This window comes from Helianthus annuus, chromosome 8, assembly GCF_002127325.2.
Source record: "Helianthus annuus cultivar XRQ/B chromosome 8, HanXRQr2.0-SUNRISE, whole genome shotgun sequence".
Taxonomy (NCBI): Eukaryota; Viridiplantae; Streptophyta; class Magnoliopsida; order Asterales; family Asteraceae; genus Helianthus; species Helianthus annuus.
Genome location: NC_035440.2, coordinates 662,862 through 674,178, shown reverse-complemented (window position 1 = coordinate 674,178; position 11,317 = coordinate 662,862). Strand labels below are relative to the sequence as shown.

The following is an 11,317-nucleotide window of genomic DNA, read 5'->3' as shown; positions in this document are numbered from 1 at the left end:
ATAAAAGCTAGGCCAAACACCCCCTAAAAAAGCTAAACTGAGAAATCGTTTACCTTTTTTCTTTTGGAGTTAAAAACAAGCCCAAATAGATTTTGGACTTGACAACAAGCCCAAATAGAATCAATCCACTTTCTCTGATTTCCTTTTTTTTTCAAGCCCAAATATAATAGCTACATTTATTAAGAATTTGTAACATTACAATAACACTCTTTGCACTTTGCACACCATATTTATTCTCACTATTTCACAAAGCAAGCCACACTATATATTAGAGGTGTGTAAAGAAAGCCATAACGCCGAAATTTATTTCAAACCTCAAGGAATCGGGTATATGACTACCTTTCCAGTAGCCCGGTGGCTCTCAAGGTAAGCAAAAGCTTCATTAACTTTGTCAAATGGAAATGGGCTTTTAGGGTCAATAATCACTTTGATCTTTCCACTCTCCAGGTAAGGGTTTAGTTTTGTCAAAACGGATCCGTCAGATGTGAGAACAAAGCTGAATCCTGGCGGTGGAATTGGCCCTGTTATAGACACTGCAACACCAGTTTCATTAACCGCCTTCACTGCTTTCTCCGGTTGTCCTACAACATTTTATCATCCGTGTACACAATCAAGAAACACACATATCTTTTTTATGTCGTCTTTGTAAGCGTTAAAAATGTTGGATCGGCCTACAACACTTTTTGTTCAGTATATATTTTTTCAAAATAATTTATTTGTCAAATATGTTTAAAAATATACATTATTTCATAAAAATCTAATTTTTTGAATAATTTTTAAGAATTAATTGCTTTTGAATAAACTGAAGCAGTTTTTCAAATATGGTCCTAAAAGTTACCCATGACATTATAGCTTAGTGGTATCTTGGTGGTGGGATAAGGCTTATGATCGTTAGGTTATGGGTTCGATTCCCACAAAGGGGGTTTTTCCCAGATTTATTTGGTTTCCTCCTGAATTGGGGGTTTTTCCAGATTTATTGGGTTTCCTTCTGAATTGGTGTATAACATTATTGCCTAGTGGAGATGGATATGATAAGGTGGTTCTACTGATCCAAATTTTCCGTTCAAAAAAAAATTTATGTTTATTATGGATAAAATGTCAACTTTCCTTTTCTAAAGATAATTCCCCAAATTAGTAACATACGTTCAACTCAATATTATCATAAATGTCTACTTTCCTTTTCTACCAGATATAGCAACCAGATATAGCAACCTTGAGGTACATTGAGTTGGTTTATTTTGGTTAAAAAGGATTTTGTGTGATTGTTTAATAAATTAAAGTAATTTTGTTATTTCTGGTGATTTTTAAAATATTTTACCATGCTATTCTCGGTAAAATTGTGTTGTTATTTTAAGTAATAAACCCACTTCTTGTCTAACTTTAAGGCCTTTAGATTAATGCGTTGAAGATGGGGAAAATCACGAAAATAGACATTGACAGGCTATGACTAGGCCAGCGTTTTAAAGTCACTGTCTATTTTGATGATTTGCATGGTCTAAGTTATTTTTCCATTAACTTTTCATATGTAGCGATATTCTTACCAATTGCATCATATACAACATCATATTTATCTGGTAGATCTTCAAAGTTTTCTTTGGTGTAGTCGATTGCTACATCGGCTCCTAGACTCTTTAGCAATTCGAGTTTTCCTGTACTAGATGTGGCAGCAACTTTTGAAGCACCAAACACATGTTTTGCGAGCTGTATCAACAACTTATAGCTATGAATACCACCCAACTTATGGTTGTTAACTATATGGTCAGTATATCTATATGCGATTATAAGAGATTAAATACCTGAATTATGAATGATCCAACTCCACCCGCTCCATTTAAAACAAGGATTGTTTTACCTTCACTAAATTTAGCTCTTTCAAGACCTTCAAAAGCGGTCACAATTGCAAGAGGGAGAGCAGCAGCTTGTATAAAATCCAAGTTCTTCGGTTTCAAAGCTAACAATCTCTCCTCAACCGCTGTGTACTCAGCCAATGTTCCAAACTGTTTAGGCCCATCTAGAGCCTTTTCGCTAATATCACCGTATACTTCATCTCCTTCCTTCAATCCTTTTACTTGGCTTCCAACCTTCACAACTACCCCAGCGACGTCATATCCTGGAGTAGTCTGTTACAAAAGGCGAAAGGAATTACAAGTGTTGCCACCAGTGTAATGAAAATGATCTCATTATAGGTTAAATATGTTGGTATCCCAAATATTTCGTGTCCCAAGTCTATTAATAAGTTAGTTATGGTAGTTATTTAACCAGCATACGAATGGGTGTCACTGTGTCAGGGCCGGCCCTGAGTAAGTGACGGGTGGGCGACCGCTCAGGCCCAAACCGATATATATTTAACAAAAAATCTGTATGTTTTTTTTTTTTTTTTTTTTTTCGGACACGGCTGTGATGGGTGTGTTGGTTTATCACACTTGTTGGATGCCTACAAATATAGTGGTGTGGATGCAAATAAAGAAGACACAAGTAAAAGTTTCTAAGGCTTAAATAGTTACAAACAAACATCCTTTTCAACCATAATCTGACTTCAAAATCTGATGAAAGAAATATGTTACCGGCAAAGGAGAATCGGTAGCTTTAATGTAACCAAGCCTTCGTTTGTAATCAACAGGGTTAAGAGCAGCAGCAACCACCTTAACCAACACCTGATCATCTTTAATTTCAGGAACCGCCACATCAGTAGCCAGTTTCAGTACATCAACACTTCCATATTCATCATACTTCCATGCCTTCATCTTTTGTCAAGAAAAGAATTTTCTTTTCTGGGAAAAAAAAAGTAGTAGCTGTAGTAAATTTTGCCCTTGATTTGTGGGCAAATATATCACAATGATGTGGAGAATATAATAGTGGGCAAATATATCAAGTGGTCCCTTACAAAAGTTAATTAATATCCGTCATCCATTATCACCTCTTTATTTTTATGTAGTGGTGCCATCCCCATAATTGACATATCTTGTGTAAGCCACTAAGCTGACTTTTTGGCAACGTGGCCCACTTGGTAGAGATACATGTTTTTTAAGTGGGAGGTTCCAGGTTCAAACCTAAGCAATGGAAGAATTTATGATTTATTGGTGTAAAGTAAGAGAATAACATTTACCGTTAAAAAACGGTTTTGAAACATTAAGAATGTAAAAGGCAAAAAGTTAGGGTATGATGCGTATATTGGGCGATAGTTGATGAACTAGTTTTGTAATTCAGTCAAAGTTTAAAGAAAGGTTTGATCGTGAAATCCAAAGTTTTACTAGTTCACTCAAACTGTAACAGATGTGATATTTTGTGTATTTTTCTTCTTTTTTTACTAGTTTATAATTAATTATAACTTTATTTTTACCTTTTATAAAGTTAATACATAATGTTTTATATTAAGTTATTGTTACCTTCTTTTCGATATAAACTTTATAAAAAATAACACGTATCAATAAATATTTTTTTGGTTTAAAAAGATATGTTATATAAGTTTGTTTGATAGGGGTGGGCTAAACTAAAACTAAACCAAAACTAAAAATTATCATATATACCTAATTTAGAAAAAAAAAAAAAAAACAAAAAAGAAAAAAGAGAGAGGATGGCTTAAATGTTGATCTTAGAGGATAACCACTTCTCTGACGAGTTTGTTGCGGTGGATGGTGGTGTGGAGTGGGTGGTGGATGTGGTGGTTTGGGGTGGGTCGTGATTGATGATGGTGGTAACTGGTAAGTGGGGAAGATAGAGAGATGGGGTGTGTGTGTGTGGGGGGGGGGGGGTAATACGCTTGCTTACAACAAAGCATAGGGGGTAATATAGTCATTTAACATACTATTTAACAGAACTGTTAAGTTATTTGACAGCAGAGGTAATATTGCAAAGTTTTCCATTAGTCAGGGGATCAGAGAGCAAAATTTTCCTGGTAGCAGGCTAGAGTGCCAATTAGCTCTAACTTCAGTGAGTAAAATTGCAGTTTACTCTTTTTAATTTTATATTGTATTGTATATATGATATTTTTCAAGTTTATACTAATTTAAACAAGTTGAACTCAGCATTACAATGACTCGCCCTATAATTAAATCGACTAGTTTCCACCCTTCGAGAAGTAGTCTCAAAAGTAAACATCAGATGTGGACAATGACATTGATAGAAGATGACAAAAAAGTGGTTTAGTGGGTAAACTTTGAACATGCGTGTTTATTGGTGTCATGCTCACGATTGATAGAAAATGACAAAAAAATGGTTAAGTGAGTAAACTTTGAATATGCCCGTATATTGGTATCATGTTCATGAACACTAATAGGATAAAACGAGTGTTATAATTTGTCAAAATAGATGTACTTATTAAGATTTTTTTAATTAGATAATGGTCCTTAGCCTTTTCGTCGAATATGTCCGCAAATAATTCATCTTCCACTTCTTTCTTGAGTACTCTTGCTTCTAGCACGGCTGGCCCAACAGTATAATTGGGCTAGGCTGAGGCCTAAGGCCTACAAAAAATAAGGGCTTTCAATTTGCTATAAAAAACTATATAAATATTCGGATAATAAATATAGTACGATATATTTAACAACATATCTAAAGGAACTACCTTTGGCCCGTATACATTCTAACAGATAATAAATATGTTCATTCCAGACTATAGTACCCCCCAGATAATCGGACTTGAGTCAATAATACTTAGACTTGCGGCTCTTTGCCAAATATGGTCTTGTTGATTGGAAGCTAGCAAAAAGATAAATACTCTTGACTTATTTTAGTGTAAACTTGGGATGACAAATATGTCTCTTGGGGCGGTTATTACATAAGTAAGTCGCCTATGATTGCGCAAAAGTGTAAGAATACGGTTTAATACATTTACTTGATAATTAATGTAATTGGGGGTTAATGATACCATGTCCGGACAACCCAATGTGTTAATCAAGTATATAATCTCGTAACAATAATGATCCCAAGATATATTTAAAAGATCACCTACGAGTTTTCTATATGTATAAACTCTTTTCGAAAAACTATTTTTCCAAAGAGTCAGTTAATTGTATTTACCAGCTTTGGCTGACGTATTTTCAAAAGATTGAACAGCAGATACCGAACCTTATAATAGGCTGGGAATACGGGTCGGCTAGAATGAAGGCTAAGGAATTTGCACTCCTGATGCTTAAGGCCTATGACGTATAAAGCTCTGTTTATTTGGATCCTGCCTGTAGGCTTGCATCGAACGCTTGTAATACATTTATACTTTCAAGCTTTATTTTAATAATTTTAATCCAATACTTCTGCTGCATATTATTATACTGTGATAACTGTTATCCAACCGTCACGTTGTACCCATCCAGCCCCACCGGAGATCGGGGTGTGACAATTTAACATCCCATATTATTAAACAAATAAGTCATAACAGTCATTACAGATGTCAGTCTCAAAAAACAAATTCCATTCCAACAACTCACATTTTATTTGGTGAGTTTCTAGACTTCCTACTTGTTTGCAGCATAACATCCAATCAACCTGTTACATACGTTAAAATAAAAGTCAATACATAAAGTAAAGGTGAGTACACAAGTTTGCATAGATAATAGTATAAAAGCATTTACGCATAACCAGCATGTAACATGTCACACCCCCAAAATCCACCTGCGGAGTATCACCGCTTGGGAGCGTGACTGACCAGGATCAAGCCACCAATTATATTGAACATGTAATTGATAAATAAAAGTAAATGCCATTCAACCACCAATATGAAAGGTGTTCCAAATATAAGTATGTTATCACTGTTTAGCGGAAGCGTATAAATAAAACCCAACATAATAAAGTATGAAATGTCATAAAGTGTTTAACGAAACATTCACGATCCGTGCCCACAATGACTCGCTCCTCCCTGTGCAAGCCTCATGTACCTATCGACCTGCAAGGCATGTAACAGAGGATCAACAACTAGTTGAGCGAGTTCACAGAAAGTAAATGCGTAACAGTAAGTTCGTTTGTAACATGTGGCTCTACTGGACTGATAGTATGTTCTATTGGTGGGGGCTTCCCATGTTGTATATACACTAGACTATTTGTAACCATAAGTGTTCTTCATAACCCGAGAACAGTAATACGTACAAGCTTTACGTAGGTTTTACGTAAGTATCCTTCACAACCGAGGACAGGGGTACGCGGGGGTTTACGTAGGTTTTACGTAAGTGCCTGACACAACCGAGGCAGGAGTGAGTATAAGTTCACGTAGGTTTTACGTGAGTGTCCTTCGCAACCTGAGGACAGTGATGAGTACAAGTATACGTAGGCTTTACGTATGTGTCCTGCACAACCGAGGACGATGGTAGATAGTCTAGTAACAGTGTAAGTACAAATCTATTCAATCTCATTCCTTCAATCCCATTCCCAAGCCCTGGGAATCCCATGCCTTAGTAAGAGTGTGAACTCACCTTGGTTTGCTCGGTATGTTATTGCTTCTAGAGTTAATTAATGTTTAAGTCCGTTACACACGACCTAGGGTACATTGCACATAAATTCGAGATAAGTGTTTACATTCAATTAGGGTTTACAAGTCTTAATTGTTCAAACAACGGTGATTCCGTGTGATAATTGTGTATAGTATAGTGAGACATAGATTGTTCATACACACTGTGTCATACAGTCAGATACAGTAGCATACAGTTGCAAGTAGCAGGTTATAATGTACAGAAGCATATAGAGGCATTCAGTAGGCTCTAACACTGGTGTGTACAAGTAAGATCGGTTCATACATTACTCTAACGTTCTGATTATATATAACATATGAAATTCAGACCACCATCCCATACAAGGCATCAATGCATGAAAGTTCTGACTATACATAACAACATCATACAAGTTCGGACCCTATGTGCCACTAGAAAAGTCGGACTAAGTCCCCTATACATGAAACTCGGACCAAGGGGGGTTCCTTTATAAAATTCGGACTCCTTGTATCACAACCCATAAAATTCGGACCCCATATGTAAACAAAAAGGTCGGACAAGGCTTGGGCATTAAAACTCGGACCCCTAACCCCCCTTTAAAACTCAGACTCATCCCCTCCCTTTAAAATTCGGACCACACCAACCCTAGACAAAAGTCGGACCCCCCCCACCTGCATTCCAAAACTTCGGACAGGGGTTTCCCTTCACCAAAACTCGGACAGTTACCCCTTGATTAAAATTCGGACCTTGCAACTCTCCTAAAGTTCGGACCTCATATGTTTACAAATCTCTGACCATATGCATTCAATATAAAGTTCGGACTTTAACATCAAACAAGAAACTCAGACATCAAGTAAATAAAACTCAGACTTTTGTGACTTCACAAAACCCTGACTGTTAGCTACGAGTTTCAACATACGTGATTTCCAAATCCAATTCACAGAATCAAAGTAATAGTTACATTCTTACGTTCATACGTTCAGGAAAACCCTAATTTCATACTTTCATAGTGCAGAAATCAAATAAATCATCAATAGTTCCAACATATCATACATCCAAATCATCAGGCAAATGATTACACCACAATCATATTCATTTCTCAATAATCAGAGTAAATCCATAAGCACAGAACTATCATATGAAGAACTAGGGTTTTAGCATGAATCAATCAATCAACGATTAATAACAAACAATCATTAAACAATTACCTTGGATTGATTCTATACAAAGAGAGGAAATCAAGAGTGATGAAGAGCTTGTGCCAATGATGAAGATGATGATTGCAAGAGAGGATTAGAGAATGTGAAAGTACATGTTTTGATTCTTGGGTGATGATTAGTGAAAGGGATTAGGGTTAAGAATGATTAGAATTTCACTATTAGCACTAAGCACCCTTAAGAATTATTTATCACATATTACATGCACAAGATATGCAATTTACAGTTTCATCACCACATTCAAGTATTTGACAAATCATTCATAAACCTTATCAAATCCAAAATGTATACAGTTACAAAGCAAACCAATTGTGCAAGTAAACACTAAACAAGCAGTGAACGTGCAATAAATGCGAAAGTGGAATCTTGGAAACTCGAGTTGTCACATAACACGTAACGGGCGAAGCATGTAACTACCAACAACGATACAACCTAACCACGAGACTGCGTTGTAGAGTATGCGCGACACATATTCCCCGAAGCGAACATGTGAAGTAAAGTAATGTGATCCCTAGCAACCCCTGTCACACAGGTGCTGAGTCCAAAGTATAGTACTATCGTTGCTAGAGGCGGTCTAGTGTAACACTGTATAAGTATAGTAACAAGCATTCCACAAATCACGTATAGCATGCGGGAGCGGTTAGCGTTTATAAAGTGTTTGCATTGTGTGTTGTGTTTTGATAGAGAACGTATGTAACACCCAAAAGTACGTTAAACGAAAATGGGTTCGAGTATACTCACAGTGTGTGTTTATCAAGTAAACACAAGCTGGCTCAGATTGAATGGAGAGTGTCGGGTCAACCTGCGTACGGAAACAGATGTATAAGTCTTCCAAGTGCTGACACGGTCGAAGTCAGAGTGTCGAGTGGGGTAAAAAGTGGGTTAAGCGTCCAACAGTCTATCCGAGCGGATGGGTCTAGTCCATCCAGGCGGATGGGTTTCATCCGGACGGATGGTCATTCGTACGGATAGTCATTCGGACGGATTGCCATTCGGGCGGATAGTGTCACGGCCTTAGCCCCGGTTTGACCCGGTCTAAAGCCGTGGGACAGGAATCCCGTGGTATTTAATTTAGGCGACAACGGAAGTCTTTAATACAGGATCTTTTAATACTAAAAATGCCCGTTTACTTTATTACATAATTTAGGGATAAAACTCTGTAATTTACAATAAAGTGATTTCAGTGGGAAATCTTTATTTTACAAAACATGTTTCTTTATTTATTTATATTGAGCCACTTCCTTAAGCTTGTAGTGCTTCACGACACTTTTCCTGAATCACAACAGATCACCTGAAACATGTTTGAAAAAGGTTTTGTCAGCGGGGAAATACTGAGTGAATTCATTCTTTTTGTTTAAACAATGCTTGGTTATAATTGACAGTATTAAGAGCGATTACAATGTTTATATGTCAACCAATTACCCACAGTATTTGTCACTCAACTCGTTTCTGTGACTATGGTCATATCACTGTTGGGTCCGTTCACCCAAAAGTGACGTATATCACTATTTAGGTCCGTTCACCTAAAAGTGATATGTATCATGATTTAGGTACGCCCACCTAAACTGATAAAAACAGTAGTAATGTGCACAATACCCCACATACCGGCTGTAATTGAAGACTACAAAGACTTAATCCCTGTAATTATAACTTTGGAAAATAATTTGGAGTATTGTAAAACAATTGATAAAAAGAGAATGATCACATTGCAGATTTATGCGGGCGGAGTTTAATCTATTGATTAGCATGTTTAACCTAAATTAAATAACAATGCACACGAACTGGGTTAGTAACTAATACAGCATTTACGACAATTCACGAGATTAAACCCTCACAACAAATGACAAAGTGCAATACTTAAACATCCATCGAATTAACGACGAATGACAAAGTATAAACTCAATTTGAGCGGCACTTAAACATTCGTTGGATAGTTTCAATCGATCGGACGTTGAATCGTAATAGCGATCGAGTTATTACCCTGTTTATCGCGGAAGCGTTTAGTGATTCGTGTGTGTTTATAGTAATTGGACTATATCTCAGCGTATAATTGGAATTTGGACGTCGAACTAACACCAACTTTCAAGTGCCAACCCCCCTATTTATACTGAAATTTCGACTTCCTCGCGTGTCGCGACAGGGACAACTGGTCCTGTCGCGTGGCGCGACGGGTAACGTTTTAGGGTAGGGTAGGTTCGTGTCCAACATAGCCTTAGTGAGTCACAATTCGACGAAATTCGCATCCTACAACAAATTATGAAGATAATCGTCAGCTAGGGTTTACCCCCTCCCCCCCCCCCTGAGTTTTAGGGGCCCTGATCCTGATTCCGATTGTTCTGAAAATTTTAGGGTTTATGCAGAATTACTTGGGTTTCTCAATTAAGGTTTCCTATTGGACAATTAATATAATGAATAATAATTATAGTGAGAGTTGTTACGTCCTCCCCACCTTAATAAAAATCTCGTCCTCGAGATTCACTAGAATAGATGAGGATATTTCCGCTTCATTTCTGATTCCAACTCCCAAGTGTATTCTGGTCCTCTCTTTGAATCCCACTTGACTTCGACTAATACTAGTCGTTTGTGTTTAAGAAACTTAATCTTTCTGTCCTCTATCTGTAGTGGTTTTTCTACAAATTTTTGTTTTTCATTTACCTCTATATCTTGAAGAGGTACTACCAGGGATTCGTCAGATAAACATTTCTTGAGGTTGGATACATGAAACACATCATGTACTCCAGCTAATTCTTCGGGTAGTTGTAAACGATAAGCAACTGGTCCTATTCGTTGAATTACTGGGAAAGGTCCTATGTATCTTGGACTTAGCTTTCCTTTCTTGCCGAACCTACTACTCATTTCCAAGGAGAAATTTTCAAAAGTACTTTATCTCCGACTTGAAACTCTAGCGGCTTGCGGCGATTGTCTGCATAACTTTTCTGACGATCTCGAGCTGTTTTCAGCCTTTCTTTGATTTGCATGATTTTGTCAGTGGTTTCTTGCACAATTTCAGGACCTGATAACTGACTTTCTCCTATTTCTGCCCAACAAACTGGAGTTCTACACTTACGTCCATATAGTGCTTCAAATAGGGCAGCTTCAATGCTTGAATGATAACTATTGTTATAGGAGAATTCAATTAAGGGTAAGTGGTTATCCCAATTACCACCAAAATCTATCACACATGCTCGGGGCATGTCTTCCAGGGTTTGTATCGTCCTTTCACTTTGTCCGTCTGTTTGAGGATGATATGCAGTACTAAAATTTAGTCGGGTTCCCATTGATTCCTGAAAACTAGTCCAGAAATGGGAAGTGAAACGACTATCCCTATCCGATACAATGGAGAGTGGGACTCCATGTAAAGATACTACTTCGTCTACGTACAAATTGGCTAACCTTTCCATGCTAAAGGTTTCTTTCATGGGTAGAAAATGGGCTGATTTGGTTAATCGATCCACAATTACCTAAATTGCATCATTACCTTTTCTGGTTTTGGGTAACTTAGTAACAAAATCCATTGTTATGAGTTCCCATTTCCACACTGGCATCTCTAACGGTTGTAGTAGTCCTGAAGGTTTCTGATGTTCTGCTTTTACTTGTGAACAAGTAAGACACTTAGATACATATTCAGCTATATCCTTTTTCATTCCTATCCACCAAAAATTATTCCTTAAATCTTGGTACATC

General features: G+C 37.1%; 1 protein-coding gene across 1 annotated transcript; it reads right to left on the bottom strand.

Annotated features, from left to right (window-relative positions):
• Positions 1-88: 88 nt before the first annotated feature.
• LOC110871693 (2-methylene-furan-3-one reductase) lies at positions 89-2,837 on the bottom strand. The gene is made up of 4 exons (XM_022120409.2): positions 2,565-2,837; positions 1,797-2,120; positions 1,542-1,701; positions 89-581 (listed from the first exon to the last, which is right to left on the bottom strand). The coding sequence occupies exons 1-4, from the start codon at positions 2,742-2,744 to the stop codon at positions 316-318; spliced, it is 930 nt and encodes a 309-aa protein (XP_021976101.1). The 5' UTR covers positions 2,745-2,837; the 3' UTR covers positions 89-315.
• Positions 2,838-11,317: the final 8,480 nt, after the last annotated feature.

Excerpts from the sequence above, each read along its gene's own strand:
- LOC110871693 (XM_022120409.2), bottom strand. The coding sequence starts at position 2,744 with ATGAAGGCATGGAAGTATGATGAATATGGAAGTGTTGATGTACTGAAA. Across the intron at positions 2,121-2,564 it reads CTACCGATTCTCCTTTGCCG|ACTACTCCAGGATATGACGT; the intron begins GTAACATATTTC and ends CTTTTGTAACAG. Across the intron at positions 582-1,541 it reads TGTTGTATATGATGCAATTG|GACAACCGGAGAAAGCAGTG; the intron begins GTAAGAATATCG and ends AAAATGTTGTAG.